This window comes from Coregonus lavaretus (assembly GCF_964263955.1).
Source record: "Coregonus lavaretus genome assembly, chromosome: 33".
Lineage (NCBI taxonomy): Eukaryota > Metazoa > Chordata > Actinopteri > Salmoniformes > Salmonidae > Coregonus > Coregonus lavaretus.
In genome coordinates, this window is record NC_140020.1 from 10,010,513 (window position 1) to 10,031,860 (window position 21,348).

A 21,348-nucleotide genomic window follows, 5' to 3' on the forward strand; every position below is an offset into this window, starting at 1 on the left:
TGATCATGAGAACGGTGAGTAATCAGCCCAGAACTACACGGGAGGATCTTGTCATTGATCTCAAGGCAGCTGGGACCATAGTCACCAAGAAAACAATTGGTAACACACTACGCCATGAAGGACTGAAATCCTGCAGCGCCCGCAAGGTCCCCCTGCTCAAGAAAGCACATATACAGTGGGGGGAAAAAGTATTTAGTCAGCCACCAATTGTGCAAGTTCTCCCACTTAAAAAGAAGAGAGAGGCCTGTAATTTTCATCATAGGTACACGTCAACTATGACAGACAAATTGAGGAAAAAAATTCCAGAAAATCACATTGTAGGATTTGTAATGAATGTATTTGCAAATTATGGTGGAAAATAAGTATTTGGTCACCTACAAACAAGAAAGATTTCTGGCTCTCACAGACCTGTAACTTCTTCTTTAAGAGGCTCCTCTGTCCTCCACTCGTTACCTGTATTAATGACACCTGTTTGAACTTGTTATCAGTATAAAAGACACCTGTCCACAACCTCAAACAGTCACACTCCAAACTCCACTATGGCCAAGACCAAAGAGCTGTCAAAGGACACCAGAAACAAAATTGTAGACCTGCACCAGGCTGGGAAGACTGAATCTGCAATAGGTAAGCAGCTTGGTTTGAAGAAATCAACTGTGGGAGCAATTATTAGGAAATGGAAGACATACAAGACCACTGATAATCTCGTTCGATCTGGGGCTCCACGCAAGATCTCACCCCGTGGGGTCAAAATGATCACAAGAACGGTGAGCAAAAATCCCACAACCACACGGGGGGACCTAGTGAATGACCTGCAGAGAGCTGGGACCTAAGTAACAAAGCCTACCATCAGTAACACACTACGCCGCCAGGGACTCAAATCCTGCAGTGCCAGACGTGTCCCCCTGCTTAAGCCAGTACATGTCCAGGCCCGTCTGAAGATTGCTAGAGTGCATTTGGATGATCCAGAAGAGGATTGGGAGAATGTCATATGGTCAGATGAAACCAAAATAGAACTTTTTGGTAAAAACTCAACTCGTCGTGTTTGGAGGACAAAGAATGCTGAGTTGCATCCAAAGAACACCATACCTACTGTGAAGCATGGGGGTGGAAACATCATGCTTTGGGGCTGTTTTTCTGCAAAGGGACCAGGACGACTGATCCGTGTAAAGGAAAGAATGAATGGGGCCATGTATCGTGAGATTTTGTGTGAAAACCTCCCATCAGCAAGGGCATTGAAGATGAAACGTGGCTGGGTCTTTCAGCATGACAATGATCCCAAACACACCGCCCGGGCAACGAAGGAGTGGCTTCGTAAGAAGCATTTCAAGGTCCTGGAGTGGCCTAGCCAGTCTCCAGATCTCAACCCCATAGAAAATCTTTGGAGGGAGTTGAAAGTTCGTGTTGCCCAGCGACAGCCCCAAAACATCACTGCTCTAGAGGAGATCTGCATGGAGGAATGGGCCAAAATACCAGCAACAGTGTGTGAAAACCTTGTGAAGACTTACAGAAAACTTTTGACCTGTGTCATTGCCAACAAAGGGTATATAACAAAGTATTGAGAAACTTTTGTTATTGACCAAATACTTATTTTCCACCATAATTTGCAAATAAATTCATTAAAAATCCTACAATGTGATTTTCTGGATTTTTTTCTCTCATTTTGTCTGTCATAGTTGACGTGTACCTATGATGAAAATTACAGGCCTCTCTCATCTTTTTAAGTAGGAGAACTTGCACAATTGGTGGCTGACTAAATACTTTTTTCCCCCCACTGTACATGCCCGTCTGAAGTTTGCCAATGAACATCTGAATGATTCAGAGGAGAACTGGGTGAAAGTGTTGTGGTCAGATGAGACCAAAATGGAGCTCTTTGGCATCAACTCAACTCGCTGTGTTTGGAGGAGGAGGAATGCTGCCTATGACCCCAAGAACACCATCCCCACCGTCAAACATGGAGGTGGAAACATTATGCTTTGGGGGTGTTTTTCTGCTAAGGGGACAGGACAACTTCACCGTATCAAAGGGATGATGGACGGGGCCATGTACCGTCAAATCTTGGGTGAGAACCTCCTTCCCTCAGCCAGGGCATTGAAAATGGGTCGTGGATGGGTATTCCAGCATGACAATGACCCAAAACACACGGCCAAGGCAACAAGGGAGTGGCTCAAGAAGAAGCACATTAAGGTCCTGGAGTGGCCTAGCCAGTCTCCAGACCTTAATCCCATAGACAATCTGTGGAGGGAGCTGAAGGTTTGAGTTGCCAAACGTCAGCCTCGAAACCTTAATGACTTGGAGAAGATCTGCAAAGAGGAGTGGGACAAAATCCCTCCTGAGATGTGTGCAAACCTGGTGGCCAACTACAAGAAGCGTCTGACCTCTGTGATTGCCAACAAGGGTTTTGCCACCAAGTACTAAGTCATGTTTTGCAGAGGGGTCAAATACTTCTTTCCCTCATTAAAATGCAAATCAATTTAAAACATTTTTGACATGCATTTTCTGGATTTTGTTGTTGTTATTCTGTCTCTCACTGTTCAAATAAACCTACCATTAAAATTATAGACTGATCATTTCTTTGTCAGTGGGCAAACGCACAAAATCAGCAGGGGGATCAAATACTTTTTCCCTCACTGTATGTGCTCTCTTGATTAATTCACAGGCAATTAAAATTGAGTGAATTTCCCTCCTTGTTTTTCTTTTACAGGTGGACAAGGTTGGACTGCCAGTGTGCGTTGACATGTGCATACGGGCTCTACAGTTGGAATCAAGTGATGGAAACACCAAGGCCACCATTTGCAAAACCATCTCCTGTTTGCTGCCCACTGATCTGGAGATAAAGCGGGCCTGCCAGCTGACACAGTTCCTCCTGGAACCCACGGTGGACTCTTACTATGCCGTGGAGACTCTGTACAACGAGCCAGACCAGAAGCTGGAGGAGGAGAGTCTTCCTGTGCCCAACTCGCTCCGCTGTGAGCTCCTGCTGGTGTTCAAGACCCAGTGGCCTTTTGACCCTGAGTTCTGGGACTGGAAGACACTGAAGCGTCACTGCCTGACCCTTATGGGCGAGGAGGCCTCCATTGTGTCGTCCATTGACTTACTGAATGACAATGAGATCCCAGAGACCCCTGAGGAGGAGGACGACACAGCCCAGGGTGAGGAAGTGTTCAGAGACGTCACAGACTACTTCATGGACACCACACATGAACTGAATGAAATAACCGATAAAAGACAGAAAATCAGAGAGACAAAGAAACTGAGAGAGAAAGGGTTCATCTCTGCCAGGTTTCGAAACTGGCAGGCATATATGCAGTACTGTGTTCTGTGTGACAAGGAGTTTCTGGGACACAGGATTGTACGTCATGCACAGACTCACTACAAAGGTGGACTTTATAGCTGCCCGATATGCGCTGAGACGTTCACCTCAAAAGACACATTGGAACCACACGTGGCATCACATGTAAAGCTATCATGCAAGGAAAGATTAGCTGCAATTAAAACAAATAAAAAATTGGCTAATCCCAAAACAGCTGCTCCTGTTATTGCAGCTCTGAAAGCTAAGACTGAAAATCTACTTTGGACAAAAGATGCAAACAGCGATTCCCAAGAACAAAATGGCGAGTCGCTTCAGACAGAATCAATTCAGACCAAAGTCTCTGGACTTATGACAGAAAGCAGCACTGAGGAAAACACATGCCCTGTCGCAAACTGCAAAAAGGGATTCAAGTATTTCCGAAATCTTCTTGTCCATGTGAAAGCACATGGAAATAACGATGAAGCAAAGCGCTTCCTTGAAATGCAGAACAAAAAGGTGATTTGTCAGTATTGTCGTCGCCAGTTTGTTAATGTCACCCACCTTAACGATCATTTGCAAGTGCACTGTGGTGTCAGACCTTACATTTGCATACAGTTAAACTGCAAGGCCAGCTTTCTCTCCAACACAGAGCTGCTTGTACACAGAAAAGAACATGTCATATTTAAAGCCAGATGCATGTTTCCTAGATGTGGTAAGATTTTCAATGAAGCCTACAAGCTTTACGACCATGAGTCACAGCATTACAAAACGTTCACCTGCAAAGTCCCTAACTGTGGTAAAGTGTTCCATTCTCAGTCACAGTTGGATCTGCACCAGGAGGAACATGTCGCAAAAGTGGAGGAATACTCAGCTACAGACTCTGACCTTTCTCATTTTCTGGACCAGAGGATGCTTTCTGATCAGGCTTCCTTCTCAGAGGATGTTGAGGCTTCTCATCCACCAGCATCTGTTGAGGTGAAGCACTCGATTGACAACCTGCTGAATGCTTCTCAAGGTCCTGTTCAGAATGATCGACGATACATTATTCAAAGTGAGCCACCAGTAAAAGAACTGTACCCATGTTCAGAAAGCTCTGTTATTCGGTCTACCACAAATGCACAAACACATGACCCAAATCAGCTGAGACATAGACCCCAAGACCCCTCAGAGACTGCTGCATATGACTATATGAGACCCACACCACATAATCCTCCATTAGCTTCATACCAATATCCTGGGGATTTGCATCATGCCCAACAACCAAGTGTGTTTCAAGGTCAGGTCCAGAGTTTTCTCAAAGGTGGAAATTATGAATCCAGGAACTACAATTCTGACTACCAAGTACCAGTGCAAGAACTACAACAACCACACATGTCTGTTAACAACATGTCAGCAGCAAGCCAGACCTCCCATTACATGTCAACTCCAATGCCTCAAATTCTCCCATCTGTCTCTCACACACTTCTTCCACTAGTAACTCGTTTGCCAGCCATTGGTTGCAGAACAGAGAATACACGGTGCCCGTTACCTAGCACTCCTGCCCCACAGCAACACCCATTACCAACTACTCCTGCCCCACAGCAACACCCATTACCAACTACTCCTGCCCCACAGCAACACCCATTACCAACTACTCCTGCCCCACAGCAACACCCATTACCAACTACTCCTGCCCCACCCCAAGGAGAGAAAGAGAGACACCACTGTGCTTTGGAGACATGCGATCGCAACTACAGCTCCTATAGAAGTGTTACCAAGCATATGAAAGCAGCTCACCCAGAGTTTTATACAGAATGGAAACTTGTTAAGAGAAAAACAAGGGAACATGAAAAAGCAAGGAAAGCTGCCCCATCAAGTGTGCCTCTGATTGGGAACCGTAACTCTGTTGCTCCACTACAACATCAACAGGCTAATGGTGTCCCAGTTCACAGCCACAATGTCATTCAGCCACCCCCATACCCAAACTCAAACCAGTCTTACACTTCCCATTCAGCTGCTGTCCAAAGCCAGGCTTTCCCCAACCAAATGGACAATATACTAGATCCCATTGTACTCTCCCAGCTAGAGAACAATCCCATTCAATATCCACCACCTAGTATGCCATGGCAACAAACACCAGGAAACAACCAAAACCAGAATTGTTATAACTCACAAGTATATCCCTCCTCAAACCTGCAAGGGATGCCACAAATGGATGCTGTTGGTGGAGGAATGGATGTTCATGTTATTCCATCCCGTCATATGATACGACCTAATATGGAAAGGCCAGCAGAGTCACTGCTACCAACAACTATGGATAATGTTCTTCAGCCTGTTTTCCCCTCTTATGTGGACATTCTGAAAGACTCAAGTCTCTCAAATCAGCTGGGAAATGCTGCACTTCCCTACACACCGCAGACTCAAAGTAATTCATGTTCTAATTTCAATTCCCCTGAAAGGAGTAGAGGAATGCAGAAAACCAACATGGAATCGCAAGTCCTTGCCGGAAACAAATTGCTAGCAAGAAACAACAGTGAATCTCAAGATGGCACCAAAAACTCTGAAAAAAATCAGATGGGCAAAAAAGTCAAGCGTAACAAAAGAACAAAGTGGCCTGCCATTGTTAAAGATGGAAAGTTCATTTGCTCTAGGTGTGGTAGAGAATTTACAAATCCCAAATCACTTGGAGGCCATTTGTCCAAGCGTTTACACTGCAAAGCCTATGACACTGACCTCCTGACAACAGACTTACCTTCATCATTTCTTGATCTTCTCAATTCAGAGCAACTTCTCAATACTCAGCCCCCATCATCTTCACTGTATAACCCTGCTGCACCGTATGCAAATGACAGCCAACAACCTGATGAGATTCTTAAACAAATTATGGATACTCCAAATATTCCCAATATGTTTGAGCCCTCAGCGATTCCCCAGCCAACGTTCCAAAATCCTTATGGCCCCTATGGACCTGGTGGACGCTTGCCAGAAAGCACAGTCATACAGCACACAGGAAATATCCAAGTGAAGACAGAAAATGAATCGTATACTGATGGATATCATCAGCAGTCATGTGACCCTGGGTTTGGCAGTAGTGCATTCTATGAGCCACTTATCACTCAGGTGCTTGCAGAAACCAACCCTACCGTCTCACTTCACAGACTTCCCACAGACCATATTGATAATTTACTCAGAGCAGAAACACTGATGAAGATGAAAGAAGTGAAGGGGAATTCTGATTCTGCCTCCAATTCGGGAGGGTTGTCTAATGATGGACTTCTGGCTGCAATGGCCAGTTTGGCACAAAACCTTATGACAAACCCCATGTTGCAGATCACTTCACCAGACCCTCAGCCTCATAACAGTCCAGCAGCAACAAGTAGCAAACCGGTGGAGACACGGAGGAAGAGTACGGAACATAATGTCAAGAAAAGGTTGCGTGAACAGATTTTAGCTGGAGACTTCCAAAGAAGAAGCGGTTTATCTCGGACAAGCAGCACTGAAACACATGCCAGTTTGAATCCGTTGTCATCCAATCCAACAACAAATGTTGTACAACATTTTGGAGTACGTCAAAGTCCTCAGCCTTCCAAGATGATTGATCACGGAATCCCCTCTGTATCATCTGCCCAAATGAACGGAGCAGCCCCCATGAAGAGTTTTACTCATTTCAGAGAGGCTTCCTCTCAACACCACGAGGCACCTGCACCTACCAACATTTTTGCAAACGATGTTGATCTTGGTCCTAATCTAACACCTGCAAACCAACAACACTGGATGATGGACATTCAGACTGCATTAGAGAGGCTAGACTTAGACAAACAACAGGTGTGTGATTCTGCTCCAACATATTCCTCCACAAAACCTAGCTGCACTGATATTTCCAATGATACTGAATCATTCCAGCCTAATGTCTCAACAGAGAAGGATACACATATTCCTGATGGCTGTAGAAAGCTGTTTGCCTGTGAGAGTGACAACTGCACATACAGGGCCATGACAAAAGATGCCATTTTAAAACATCTCATCAAGACTCACAAGTACACTAATGAGATGATCAATTCGATGAAGAAAAACCATGGGAAATTTGCCCCATTCTCTTGTCAAATGTGTGATAAAACCTTTACCCGAAATTCAAACCTTAAGGCACACTGTCAGACAGCTCACAGATTGACACAGCAGGAGATTGCAGAACTAATCATGAAGCGCAAGTCAAGTAACACGGTTGGATTTGCTAATAACGAAGACAAACCAAGTGTGCATTCAGAGCCTCCTTTGTCTGGTCAGATTGCCACAGCGCCCCACTCAATAATGGAGAATATTAGACGTCAAAATTCACTCCCGGATGTGAGCCACAATCAAGATGTGACTGTAAAAAAGTTGTTTACTTCAGGAGCAAGGATAAAACAAGACTACCACCCACAGCCTTTCAAACAGCAGACTTCTCAAGGCATAGCTGACCCGAGATATCAGGATAATAGCCTCTCCGTGGGAATGCAACCAATGCAAAGGATACCCATGCATGATCAGACTCCATTAATGCTAATGTCTGAATATCAAATGAACGCACACTGCTCGACAATACCCCAACAGCCCTTAATGACCGCTCCTGATGCAGATCAATGGTCAAACGGACAACACATACCAGTTCCATCTAGGCCTATGCCTACTCATTTCAGTCAACAATCTGAAGGCTATCTGGCAGAAAGAGCTGATTCAATGACACCGGCTCCATCAGATCCCCTTCAGGTTTGTGCTCCCTTGCTAGAAAAGACACCCAAAATCAAGCAGCAGAGAGGACCAAAGCCTAAAGTAGAAAAGCCTAAAGTCGAAATTCCCAAGAAGACGAAAGAGAAGAAGTCTGAGGCAAATGATTCTTTCAGTCCATACAGGCCATATCGCTGTGTTCATCAAGGATGTGCAGCAGCCTTTACAATTCAGCATAATTTAATCCTCCATTACAGGGCTGTCCATCAGTCTGCTCTGTCCACATGTGAAATGAACAATGAGAATGATCAAAATGAGGAACAGGATGAGAAAAAGGACATCAAGCAGGAGGGGGTTACAGAGGAGGAACCAGAGGTTGACGTAAACGAGGTAACAGAATTCAGATGTCAAGTGAGCGACTGCTCCAGAGTATTCCAAGATGTTCCGAACATGTTGCAGCATTACCTCCAGCTTCACAAGTTCAGCCTGGATAAAGCAGGATCTCTAATGTCCAACATCAACCTAGGCAGATTCCGTTGTGATCAGCAAGGGTGCACAGCATCCTTCATTGCTTTCTGGAAGTACATCGGACATATTGAAAAAGAACATGACAAGGCAAAACTCGCCAAAATGGAACCTGTGGATGGGATGTTCCAATGTGATGTCGAAGGCTGTGACCGTGCTTACGCTACAAAGTCAAACCTGCTGAGGCACACCATGAAAAAGCATCATGATCTTTACAAACTCCAACTGATGAACCAACGGAAAAGTGAAGATTGTGAGAAACCTGACTCCAAGAATTCACATTACCAAATAACTAAATCAAGCGATGGGAAAGAAAACATAGAGAGCAACAAAAAGATTACACAAAAGGGAGGTGACAAAAAGAAAACGGACAAAACAGAGACAAATAATTGGACGAAATATGGAAAACCCTCCTTGAAAACTAAGGATGAAGCGTCTGCAATGTGCATAAAGAAATGCAAGTTGCAATACCCCTGCATGATAAAGGGCTGTGATTCAGTGATGAAGTCCGAACGGAGCATCATGAAGCACTACATGGGGCACGGACTGTCCGAGCGATACTTAGAAGAGCAGAGAAGCCACTTCATATTCTGCAAGAAATACCCAAGACGTAGAAACCTCCGCACTGCCAGGAGCGATGACTCTAAGTCTGAGACCTCCTCAGACATATCCGACAGTGAGGACACAGCAGACACAGGCTTAGAAGGAAGTGAGTTTGACGAGTATTCAAAACCTGTGTTACGGAGAAAGGGGAAGGGCGAACTGTCTGACACCAAACCTTCTTACGATGAAAGTTCAGAAACTGCATCTGATGGCTCTGTGGTGGTGAAACGTAAGAGAGGAAGTCCACGGAAAAGTGTTTTTGAAAAAATTGTAAAACGCAAGAGGCTGACAAGGAGTAATGCGGTTTACTGTGGAGAAAATGGATCCGACTATGACTCCTCTAGTACTACCCTTACCCAGGATGAAATTAACGATCAAAGTGAAACATTGACCTCCTTTAAGCCCATGGGATTTGAGGTGTCTTTCTTAAAGTTCTTGGAGCAATCAAGCCCATCTAAAAATATTTTGAAGAAGAGGATTCGACTGAGAAACGCTACAGTGTTGTGCAAAAGATCAGACACATACTTGCACTACCCAAAAGGCTTTGATACCCTTGAGTTCAGGAACCCTCAGAAGCTGACGTCACTTAAAAATGTAAAAATTGTAGTGGACAAAGCCTTTTCGGATGTTGCTGATACTCTGCTGAAGCAGCTCCAGGAAATGCGACCCACAGTAATATTAGAGAAATAGATTCAGATTAGTATTTAAGTGACTGGCTAAATGTTTTTCTTATCAAAACGCCGTAACTCAGGATTAGAACGGTTTTCAACCTGCTGCAGAATGTTGCCCAAAACAATAATACTTTTCATTTTGTTTTTTTCACTGCAAAATATAAATCCATAGTTTTTCAGTGGACTATGTGAAAGTTGTTTTAAAATGATACATTGTTATTTACTGTAACCTTGAGTCTGTAAAAATACTGTGTCTCTTATATATTGAGCTCATTTTATATTATATGTATTATTGGTAGGAAAAATTAAGCATGTTTGTATTTATGAATATTCCCAGCACATTGCCTTTGCAAACTAAATTTAAAATTGAGGGGGAGAAACGGGACAAAATGTAATGTGATAAGTATCCCCATGAGACATTTAATGAAATTGTCCTTTAAACAAACGGAATGTGATGTGTATAGTTTGTGAATGTTGTTGTTTCCATATGCCTTGTAAATGTTAATTTGTACGTAGACAATGTTGTGTGTAAATATTGTTTTTTCAATGAACTACTGCCACCAGCAGTCTAACTTAATTGAGATAAACAATTTTGTTACAGATTGCATTTCTCACTGGGTTTTCTTTCTATCGCATGTGTTCAGATATGTCATTTTGTTTAAATTACAGGGCTAGTAGAAAACGTTATATTCCCCCAGAGGAAAAATGGTTTTGAGGGAAATTGGTAGAATCATCTATAAAAAAAAAAAAAAAAGTTAAGTCATGGCTAAGAGACATGTAAGACCACGTACAGATTTGATCCCCTGGTGATTTTGTACGTTTGCCCACTGACAAAGAAATGATAAGTCTATAATTTTAATGGTAGGTTTATTTGAACAGTGAGAGACAGAATAACAACAACAAAATCCAGAAAAACGCATGTCAAAAATGTTATAAATTGATTTGCATTTTAATGAGGGAAATAAGTATTTGACCCCCTCTCAATCAGAAAGATTTCTGGCTCCCAGGTGTCTTTTATACAGGTAATGAGCTGAGATTAGGAGCACACTCTTAAAGGGAGTGCTCCTAATCTCAGCTTGTTACCTGTATAAAAGACACCTGTCCACAGAAGCAATCAATCAATCAGATTCCAAACTCTCCACCATGGCCAAGACGAAAGAGCTCCCCAAGGATGTCAGGGACAAGATTGTAGACCTACACAAGGCTGGAATGAGCTACAAGACTATCGCCAAGCAGCTTGGTGAGAAGGTGACAACAGTTGGTGTGATTATTTGCAAATGGAAGAAACACAAAATAACTGTCAATCTCCCTCGGCCTGGGGCTCCATGCAAGATCTCACCTCGTGGAGTTGCAATGATCATGAGAACGGTGAGGAATCAGCCCAGAACTACACGGGAGGATCTTGTCAATGATCTCAAGGCAGCTGGGACCATAGTCACCAAGAAAACAATTGGTAACACACTACGCCGTGAAGGACTGAAATCCTGCAGCGCCCGCAAGGTCCCCCTGCTCAAGAAAGCACATATACAGGCCCGTCTGAAGGTTGCCAATGAACATCTGAATGATTCAGAGGAGAACTGGGTGAAAGTGTTGTGGTCAGATGAGACCAAAATGGAGCTCTTTGGCATCAACTCAACTCGCTGTGTTTGGAGGAGGAGGAATGCTGCCTATGACCCCAAGAACACCATCCCCACAGTCAAACATGGAGGTGGAAACATTATGCTTTGGGGGTGTTTTTCTGCTAAGGGGATAGGACAACTTCACTGCATCAAAGGGACGATGGACGGGGCCATGTACCGTCAAATCTTTAAAATCTTGGGTGAGAACCTCCTTCCCTCAGCCAGGGCATTGAAAATGGGTCGTGGATGGGTATTCCAGCATGACAATGACCCAAAACACACGGCCAAGGCAACAAAGGAGTGGCTCAAGAAGAAGCACATTAAGGTCCTGGAGGGGCCTAGCCAGTCTCCAGACCTTAATCCCATAGAAAATCTGTGGAGGGAGCTGAAGGTTCGAGTTGCCAAACGTCAGCCTCGAAACCTTAATGACTTGAAGAAGATCTGCAAAGAGGAGTGGGACAAAATCCCTCCTGAGATGTGTGCAAACCTGGTGGCCAACTACAAGAAACGTCTGACCTCTGTGATTGCCAACAAGGGTTTTGCCACCAAGTACTAAGTCATGTTTTGCAGAGGGGTCAAATACTTATTTCCCTCATTAAAATGCAAATCAATTTATAACATTTTTGACATGCGTTTTTCTGGATTTTTGTTGTTCTGTCTCTCACTGTTCAAATAAACCTACCATTAAAATTATAGACTGATAATGTCTTTGTCAGTGGGCAAACATACAAAATCAGCAGGGGATCAAATACTTTTTTCCCCTCACTGTAAGTACAAGAGATACATTACACATGGAAGAATCCTGGAGCTCCTACAATCAGAAAAGGGTCAGTTAAGTGCTTGGTGTAAAATAGTAATGCCATTTAACAGATTTGTGATATTACTTGACCACTAAACAACTCACAATTACTAAATTCAAGTTGTATGGGTTTCTATTCTTCATTAATCAAGAAAGATCTGAGTTCTGCATTACCTGAAATTCAACATTTTATATTGATACCAAACAAAGTTATGTTTATCACAACACGGCTAGCATACTGTATCTCTCCCATGAAAGATGAAAGCAATGGAATGAATCTGCCAATTTATAGATTAGAATTACACTGACTGTCATATTTACATAAATGGACTCCACTAGGGACCATGACATGAACACAAAATGAATGCTGTGATGTCGGTAAGGAAAAAGGCATGGTCTATGTAGGGATGCAGTCCATTAACACCAAAAGTGGAAATGTAAAGCTTGAATTATTTTTATTCTGCATTAATCATAATACCAAAGTCAGAAGTGACTGTAAAAGTAATGCATTAACTAGGGCTTTACAATGATGGTGAAATATTTGAGAAATGTTGGGGTTAAGTGGGTTAATCTAATTAGAAGTTGCAGAGGGACATGTCAAAATGCAGAAGTCTTTATTCGTATTAAAAATCCATATGGTCTATACTAAAGGGCACTAAATTTGATATAACAAGCTTTTAAATGTCAATATTTGTGCACAATTTATACATAAAATATCAAAGGGATGCAAAGAGCACTCATTTCGTGAAACGACCTTCCTGCAGTCGATTTGCACGTCCAACACCTGTCAGAGAGGCCATATCTATTATTTAGCCTATCCCGATAGATTATTTGGATAGTCGATTGCAGACGAGCAGCACTATCCAAATAGCCTACATGTTTATTTTCTATTAGCCTATAGGGCCTACCATTTTAGATTGTTGGGTAATGAATCATAATACCTAAGGTGGTTTTCAAATAAATTATACTAGATTCGATTATCACACTTTTGAGACATAAAGGCCTTAAATACGACCCTAATACTAAAAGTAACAGTATCTGTTAAAAGGTTAAAGGTGAATAACTCCAAGTTTTACATAGAGTTTCTGAAATCATTTAAGTTAAAAGAAGCCCTGAATTCTGATCACAATAAATTATTAGGTAATTGAATGCAATTTAAGAGGGGATGAGTTGGTTTCCCTTTGTAGCTGGATCTTGTGAGCCCATTATATCTTTGTTAGGTGTGGGATGAAGGGTTGAGGTACTGTTGCTGATTGGGACAGTGTGATGACAATGCCAGTGGGCTCTCTCTTCAATAGGGATATACCGCTTGCTAAAACACTTCCAGCACTGTTTAGATAGGATGTATACCATCTCTGAGACATTCAGCACAATACACAATATGGACGTGCAGCCCATGATGTAGAGGAAGACCATCTTCTCAGTGGCTTTGGAGATGTAGCAGTCCACAGTGTTAGGGCAAGGGTCCAGGGTGCAGCGAAGCAGTCTGGGAACGTCAAAGCCACTGTAAAGGAAGTAGAAGGCCAGGAGGGAGCCAACCTCGAAGGTAGTCTTGAAGACGAGGCTGAGGATATAGGTGCAGAGCAGGCCTCCGTCAATCCTACCTTTGTCTTCATACAGCTTCTTGCCATGCCTGCTCTCCCTGTTCTCACGGTAGGCCACATGTAGAGCCACCAACAGGGAGGGAGTGGACACCATGATGAGCTGGAGGGCCCACAGGCGGATCTGGGAGATGGGGAAGAAGTGGTCGAAGCACACGTTCTCACAGCCAGGCTGCTGGGTGTTGCAGACAAAGTCATTGTGCTCGTCCTTCCAGACCTGCTCAGCAGCCGCCACGTACACCAGGATGCGGAAGATGAAGACGATGGAGAGCCAGATGCGCCCGATGACTGTGGAGTACTTGTTCACCCCACTCAGGACGTTCTCCAGAAACCCCCAGTTCGACATCTTCTTTCTGATTACATGAGCCTGTGGAGGAGGGAGAAACTGTAGAAAGGAGCTCTGTCCCAAATGGAACCATATTCCCTACATAGTGCACTACTTTTGACCAGGCTGTTCAAAAGTAGTGCACTCTGTTGTAGGGAATAGGGTGCCATTTGGGACATAACCCTGTAGCTACAAGACCACCAATATTCAATTATGCCTGTTATGATGAAGAGGGCATCATCTGACAATAGAAATCTATTTAAATCATACAGTTCAAGTCGGAAGTTTACGTACACTTAGGTTGGAGTCATTAATACTCGTTTTTCAACCACTCCACAAATTTCTTGTTAACAAACTATAGTTTTGGCAAGTCGGTTAGGACATCTACTTTGTGCATGACACAAGTAATCTTTCCAACAATTGTTTACAGACAGATTATTTCACTTATAATTCACTGTATCACAATTCCAGTGGGTCAGAAGTTTACATACACTAAGTTGACGGTGCCTTTAAACAGCTTGGAAAATTCCAGAAAATGATTTCATGGCTTTAGAAGCTTCTGACAGGCTAATTGACATCATTTGAGTCAATTGGAGGTGTACCTGTGGATGTATTTCAAGGCCTACCTTCAAGCTCAGTGCCTCTTTGCTTGACATCATAGGAAAATCAAAAGATATCAGCCAAGACCTCTGAAAAAAAATTGTAGACCTCCACAAGTCTGGTTCATCCTTGGGAGCAATTTCCAAACGCCTGAAGGTACCACGTTCATTTGTACAAACAATAGTACGCAAGTATAAACACCATGGGACCACGCAGCCGTCATACCGCTCAGGAAGGAGACGCGTTCTGTCTCCTGGAGATGAACGTACTTTGGTGCGAAAAGTGCAAATCAATCTCAGAACAACAGCATAGGACCTTGTGAAGATGCTGGATGAAACAGGTAAAAAAGTATCTATATCCACAGTAAAACAAGTCCTATATCGACATAACCTGAAAGGCCTCTCAGCAAGGAAGAAGCCACTGCTCCAAAACTGCCATTAAAAAGCCAGACTAAGGTTTAAAACTGCACATGGGGACATACTTTTTGGAGAAATGTCCTCTGGTCTGATGAAACAAAAATAGAACTGTTTGGCCATAATGACCATCTTTAGGTTTGGAGGAAAAAGGGGAACACTTGCAAGCCAAAGAACACCATCCCAACCGTGAAGCACGGGGGTGGCAGCATCATGCTGTGGGGGTGCTTTGCTGCAGGAGGGACTGATGCACTTCACAAAATAGATGGCATCATGAGGATGGTAAATTATGTGGATATATTGAAGCAACATCTCAAGACATCAGTCAGGAAGTTCAAGCTTGGTCGCAAATGGGTCTTCCAAATGGACAATGACCCCAAGCATACTTCCAAAGTTGTGGCAAAATGGCTTAAGGACAACAAAGTCAAGGTATTGGAGTGGCCATCACAAAGCCCTGACCTCAATCCTATAGAACATGTGTGGGCAGAACTGAAAAGGTGTGTTCGAGCAAGGAGGCCTACAAACCTGACTCAGTTACACCAGCTCTGTCAGGAGGAATGGGCCAACATTCACCCAACTTATTGGGGGAAGCTTGTGGAAGGCTACCCGAAACGTTTGACCCAAGTTAAACAATTTAAAGGCAATTCTACCAAATACTAATTGAGTGTATGTAAACTTCTGACCCACTGGGAATGTGATGAAAGAAATAAAAGCTGAAATAAATCATTCTCTCTACTATTATTCTGACATTTCACATTCTTATAATAAAGTGGGGATCCTAACTGACCTAATACAGGGAATTTTTACTAGGATTAAATGTAAGGAATTGTGAAAAACTGAGTTTAAATGTATTTGGCTAAGGTGTATGTAAACTTCCGACTTCAACTGTACATTGCACATAGGAGGCTAGGCTACATTTCTATATTCACCATTCTTTCCACTATTAATAGTAACAGGTATTATTATTTATACTTATTACACTGTAGGCTACTTGTACATATGACAGTGTAATAAGGACAATGTAATGCAGTGTTACCAAATAAACATTTGTTTTGATAGCAAATGAATGGAAAGGGCAAATATCATGTTTATAAGAAATCTGTGTTGGCTATAATTACCGAGGAAGGAATATGTTCCTCTTTAATAGGCCTACACTTTTACAATGACAACATCTACTGGTTCTGTAGTTCCTGGGTAGCAGTACAGTAGCATCACATCATGTATAAATTAATTACTCTTTTACAAAAACAGAAAGCTTCTATTTTGCAATTACTCTCCAGTGAATAAATGCCACTGATTAATGTATTTATTTAAAGTAACCTAGGCTATCAAAACTGTGATGGTACGCATTTGCCAGTAAAATAGGCTAAACCTATCTTAGGAACACTATTATGTTCAGACAAATACAATATTGAAAGAAAATACAAGAATTAACTCACCGATTATAAACAGGCTATTCCAGTTTTTTCTGTTTGTGTTGTATCTTTCGGGGGTCAATTTTCCGATGCTGGCTGGTGCAGTCGATCTGCACGTCAAACACACCTGTCTGAGAGGCCACACCTATTTTGTACCCAGAGGGCTTGTTTGGATAGTCTATTGCGGAAGAGCAGCACTATACAAAAACCCTAAGTATAGTTAAATATACCCTGTAGGCTATGTGTATTTTTATATTAGCCTGTGGCCTATAATTGTTTTTATTAGATTGTTGGGTAGGTTTAAGATGAAAGACTGTTTCTGAAAGGTTTAAAAAAAGAAAGGAAAGTAAAAGCATCCTGTATTTAACACTACAGTATGTTTATTTTCAATATGCCTTAAAGCCTGTAGCTACCGTTCATGAGTCACTACGTGCATTCATTCATCTGTCGTCAACCCTACAGTTTGTTCTAGGACAGACAGCGTCACCATGGTCACATTAAACACTGAACCTGTCACCCGTGGTAGGAAATATCAGTCCATGAGTTCATGTTGCGTTGCTGAAAGAATAAAAGTAATATTAAATTGTATTTAAGTTGAATGATTATTTGAATGTCCCTTCCAAATTTTGACTTCTTTGTAGCTATACTGGTCATGAATGAGAACTTGTGCCATGCATTTTTTATAGGTATTTCAGGTGTCCTGTGACTTGAGTGGTAGTAATGGATATGCTCACTTTTCCCCCTGTTCAAGGCTAAAAAGCTGTTACACTTTTTTTCGGAATTCGGTGAAACAACGTTCATATAAAATCGTTTATGATGGGTGTTTTGTATACTGTATACTAAGCAAAATGCCAAACCAAGCGTCTGACTGACGCCATAGTGTAGCCTACTCCATCCACAAGGTGGCGCTGTATTATTGTAAAGACGTTTAACATGCAGACAACCTTTTTTCTTAGAGTTCGTTGACTGTTAGCTATGACTTTCAAAACAAATGGACGTGTTGTGGATGAGCTATTGGTCGTTCGGAATGTTTTCTATCATTAATAGCGTTTGCTCAAACGCTTTGCACTTCTAGATACAATCAATGTAAACCGTATCCATCTCCTCATGTAATTGCACAATGTCATCTGGAAGCGGTAAGGAGGCTCCGAAAGAAGGTGTCTTCAGGATTCCTGGCCTGAGAGGAGCGAAGACCACCACGCTTTTCCGAGCTGTCAACCCAGAGCTCTTCATTAGACCAGTAAGGCCTAGCTACTGAAACTCTCTGGTCACAATTGTATTACGGACAATGAGTATATTTGTTCATTAGTATCGTCTGTTCTATTTTCATGCAATTGTGTTTCCTTTACAGAACAAGCCAGTGATGGCATTTGGACTTGTGACAATCACCTTGTGTGTGGGGTACCTGGGCTACCTTCATGCCACCAAAGAGAACGACCAGCAGCTGTATGAAGTTATTGACAGTGAAGGGGAGAAGTACATGAGGAGGAAAACGTCTAAATGGGACTGATCACATCAGATGTGCAATATATCCTGAAAATTATTGTGGTAAAAATGGCTTGGCATGAAAGCACTTGATCTGTGTATTAAATGACGATGGTTATTAAATATTGTTACAATTAGGCAATAGCTCTTGGATTCATTTATGAAACTATAGAAATAACAATTTACCTTAGAGTAAAGGCAAGAATGTAAAACTCATAAAAGCATATAGAGCAATTAGCAATCATCATCAAGCAAGGAGCTGAATACCCAAGTCATAGACGCGCTACCGAAAATTGACGATAGTATCTTCTGAAGGGGGGAGTTTTGTTAAGAGCCTACGCCGAAACTTAGCTTTCAACGTTAACACGCATCTCTTGCGGTACGGTTTTGGAAACAAGGAATGTATCTTTCATATTAGCAGGATAAAAACAAAATATTAAACAAAAGTTTAAATTACTACATACCTTTTATAGGGTTAGGGTTCCCACACGGCTACATTTCCAAGTTACAACGCTTGTTTACGGAAACAGACGGAAGACGAGTCGACTACCTGTGTTAATTAGCAATCTGCGTCTCCTTACACTATAAACGGCGGACAGAGGCCACAAATGTGTTGTCACTGAAAAATACGGTCGGCTGCAACTGTTAAAACCGGTCAAAACTGTGCACTAATTGTGTATTTTGCATTTGTGAAATTATTTTGATATGAAAGTAGAGGGATTTATGTTTCTAGGATGGAGTAACGTTAGGCTCTTTTAGTCCATTGTTGGGCTAGGAGCTGACCAATGCTAAAACGGCACCAGAGCTCTCCCGGGGAAGAAATACAGTAATTGGAATGTCTCAATGAGCCATTTGCGTTCTGAATTGCATCACAATGGATTATTCTTATTCCCGACACATGCATTTGGAGTCATATATTCTTAGTTGTTTTCTTCAGCAAGGCAATATTTTTAGTACTTCCAAACAGATCTCTGTAGCTAGATTTAATTAAAGCAAGATATCCTGCCCCATGGGGGAGTCAAAACGTCAATAACCATTGTGAGGTCCACTGTAAAAGCTAAAATGGACACACTCAAAGATCAATGGAAAACCAACGTGGTAACCCTCAAAGCTTCACAGCATCCTTCCTCTCTATCTAAAGGAGGTCATAGATGCACTGCAAGAAAGCGAGAGCCCACAGCTTTGTATGGAGACCCAATGAAAGAGCTGAAGCAGTTGAGTACTCACTCAAACATCATTGGTATGTCCACACCTCCTTTACTACATCCACTCCATTTATCAATGGTAGCAGCCTGTAACAGATGTTTAAGTGACTGTATCACATTGAATTGCAGATATAGGAGAAAACATACACCAGTATTACATGACAGAGTTTCAGAAAGAGAAGGAGGAGTGTATTAGAGCTGCTACTGAGGAGGCGTGGGGCAAGGTAAAAAAATCTGTTGTTTTTTGTTGTTGAACATTGCGTTAGGTCTGGACCGCAATACTGTGGAAGAGGTTTTGCTATTGATAAGTCTTGCTTTCAGGCTGATCTGGAAATTGAGAAAATAGTGTTAGAGACACTTCAGTTGGCCAGAAAGGAGAGAGAGCTCTTGAGGAGGAAAGTGGAAAATGCAAACTCTTATTTGCAGGTATGATGACACTTAACACAGGAAAACAATTGTAATTTGTACATGTCTATTAGGCGTGATAGAGTAGCCTACTATATCAATTGTTTCATAAAAAGCTGTAGACCTACAATTGCCATGATGCTCGGATCTTTTAATAGAGTGTAGGGTCGGCTATGTGTAAGCCTATGTAATCAATTGAATTGCCTCATGACATCCTCAGGAGACCTTGGTTGAGTATGATATCAAAACAAAGCGCAAGGTCAGGTCCGACATTGAGAAACTGCGCGAACGAAACGAAGAGAGGGCCTCTCAGGAAATCCGAGGGGCCATAGAGAAGATAGCACAGCGGCATGCTAAGAGTGTTGTGAGAACTCGAAGAAAAGAGAAACAAACTACTGCACACGCTGCCACTATCCTGGAGATGTTGGTAGACATATGTGATCAGAGTGATAGCTACAGTATTTCAAAAGCAGCTCATGGGTGTAAATTGGGGTACTGAGTGAGATTTGTGTGTTTTTCATAGTCATCATTTTCTAGCCTGGTTGCCAGTCTGTTTTTGCCATCTTGGAATTGTCGTGGCAAACATGCTTGGCTTGACAATGATGACAACGGAGGAGTAGGCAAAATCTCAAATAGATCTGTGACTGGCTAATGATTGTCCTCTTGTCGTTCACAAACTCATTATGTGACATGTTTACACCAGGGACTTTATGCTGCAACCGGAGGATGCGAAGGCTGTGGCCAGCAAGAAAAAAGATGAGATACTGGCAGAAGTGAGGGCAGTGATGATATCCAGCATCGCTGGCAACATCGAGAGAACCCGCAGGGAGGAGAAGGATATTGCCCAACGCAACATAGTTGAGGCAGAGGGGCGGTACAAGGCAGAACTGACTGCCCTGAAGGAGTCAACACAAGAGCTGCAGACTCTGTTGGACAAGACCATCAGAGACCTCCGCACAGCTATAGCCGATAAGCAAGTGTATATGGATGACCTGGAAGAAACAAGGGCAGCATTTCAACATTTCATCAATCAGCAGTTTAAAGAATTGAAGCCTGACCAAGCTGACTTTATCCTCCCGTCAAAGAAAATGTACAGGTTGAATGACAAGTGAACGAATTGAAGCTCAGAAAATGCTTCTCTTTGGCTTATCACCATTGGTCAACTGCAATAAATCTCATTATCCACATGCTATTTGTTTGTGTAATAATTGCAGTAATTTTGTGTTTGATATCTGAAAATAAACTTCCATGGAGGGTTCATGTGATTATGCCAGGCATCACAAGCACCTGTCATATATAGGCAGGTCACATGTTGATTTCAACAACAACAAAACTTTGGTAGGTAAAGGTTTCTTTTATAATCTGTAATGCAAGGAATTATTTACATTCTCATTAGGATCGACTGTCTGTTACAACTCTTTGAAATAATCTGTGCGTGCCATTTATTGTTCTATTGTCTATTTTATTTGCATTGCCTGATCATTAATCTCAAAATAATAAAATATAAATAAAGCATTGCATTGATTGCCATTAGTTCACATAATGTCAACAGCTAGGCGTCTCTCCATGTATGTGACGTTGTCGTTATCTTTCCCCGCCCTCCGAATTTTGAAGTTATAAATGAGGGCTTGCAGCATCCACTCAATGGGATTGCTCAACCGCATGATACCCGGTTCAGAATGGGCGCAATATGGCGGAAACAAGTGGACT

The 21,348-nt window shown here is 42.4% G+C and overlaps 4 protein-coding genes across 5 annotated transcripts in view; 3 read left to right on the forward strand and 1 right to left on the reverse strand.

Moving 5' to 3' along the window:
• LOC311108556 (zinc finger protein 292-like) overlaps window positions 1-10,374 on the forward strand; it is a 28,602-nt gene extending 18,228 nt beyond the window's left edge. Inside the window, exon 8 of the mRNA XM_084151210.1 lies at window positions 2,702-10,374. Coding sequence (XP_084007336.1) covers window positions 2,702-9,790 — 7,089 coding nt within the window. The 3' untranslated portion in view covers window positions 9,791-10,374. The remainder of the gene's footprint in view (window positions 1-2,701) is intronic.
• A 2,970-nt stretch (window positions 10,375-13,344) lies between these two features.
• On the reverse strand, window positions 13,345-14,136 carry LOC311108302 (gap junction beta-7 protein-like; the record flags this gene model as incomplete). The annotated part of the gene is made up of 1 exon (XM_084150929.1): window positions 13,345-14,136. One exon carries the CDS (start codon window positions 14,134-14,136, stop codon window positions 13,345-13,347), a length of 792 nt encoding a protein of 263 aa, XP_084007055.1.
• Window positions 14,137-17,573: 3,437 nt separating this feature from the next.
• smim8 (small integral membrane protein 8) lies at window positions 17,574-18,166 on the forward strand. Its single transcript, XM_084151066.1, has 2 exons — window positions 17,574-17,783; window positions 17,895-18,166. The coding sequence occupies exons 1-2, from the start codon at window positions 17,664-17,666 to the stop codon at window positions 18,051-18,053; spliced, it is 279 nt and encodes a 92-aa protein (XP_084007192.1). The 5' UTR covers window positions 17,574-17,663; the 3' UTR covers window positions 18,054-18,166.
• A 382-nt stretch (window positions 18,167-18,548) lies between these two features.
• On the forward strand, window positions 18,549-20,830 carry LOC311108441 (uncharacterized protein C6orf163 homolog). 2 transcript variants are annotated; one of them, XM_084151064.1, is made up of 4 exons: window positions 18,549-19,268; window positions 19,363-19,457; window positions 19,555-19,659; window positions 20,342-20,830. In XM_084151064.1, the coding sequence occupies exons 3-4, from the start codon at window positions 19,640-19,642 to the stop codon at window positions 20,748-20,750; spliced, it is 429 nt and encodes a 142-aa protein (XP_084007190.1). In that variant the 5' UTR covers window positions 18,549-19,268; window positions 19,363-19,457; window positions 19,555-19,639; the 3' UTR covers window positions 20,751-20,830. The 2 variants fall into 2 exon arrangements, 1 of the variants encoding a protein (XP_084007190.1); XR_014610509.1 differs by lacking the exon at window positions 19,555-19,659 and having other exon boundaries at window positions 18,577-19,268.
• The last annotated feature ends 518 nt before the right edge of the window (window positions 20,831-21,348 follow it).

What these genes read in the sequence shown, in the direction of transcription:
- smim8 (XM_084151066.1), top strand. Translation starts at nt 17,664, where the DNA reads ATGTCATCTGGAAGCGGTAAGGAGGCTCCGAAAGAAGGTGTCTTCAGG. An exon ending in CAGAGCTCTTCATTAGACCA is followed by an intron (nt 17,784 to 17,894) that starts GTAAGGCCTAGC and finishes TTTCCTTTACAG; the next exon opens with AACAAGCCAGTGATGGCATT.
- LOC311108441 (XM_084151064.1), top strand. Translation starts at nt 19,640, where the DNA reads ATGCAAACTCTTATTTGCAG. An exon ending in ATGCAAACTCTTATTTGCAG is followed by an intron (nt 19,660 to 20,341) that starts GTATGATGACAC and finishes TGTTTACACCAG; the next exon opens with GGACTTTATGCTGCAACCGG.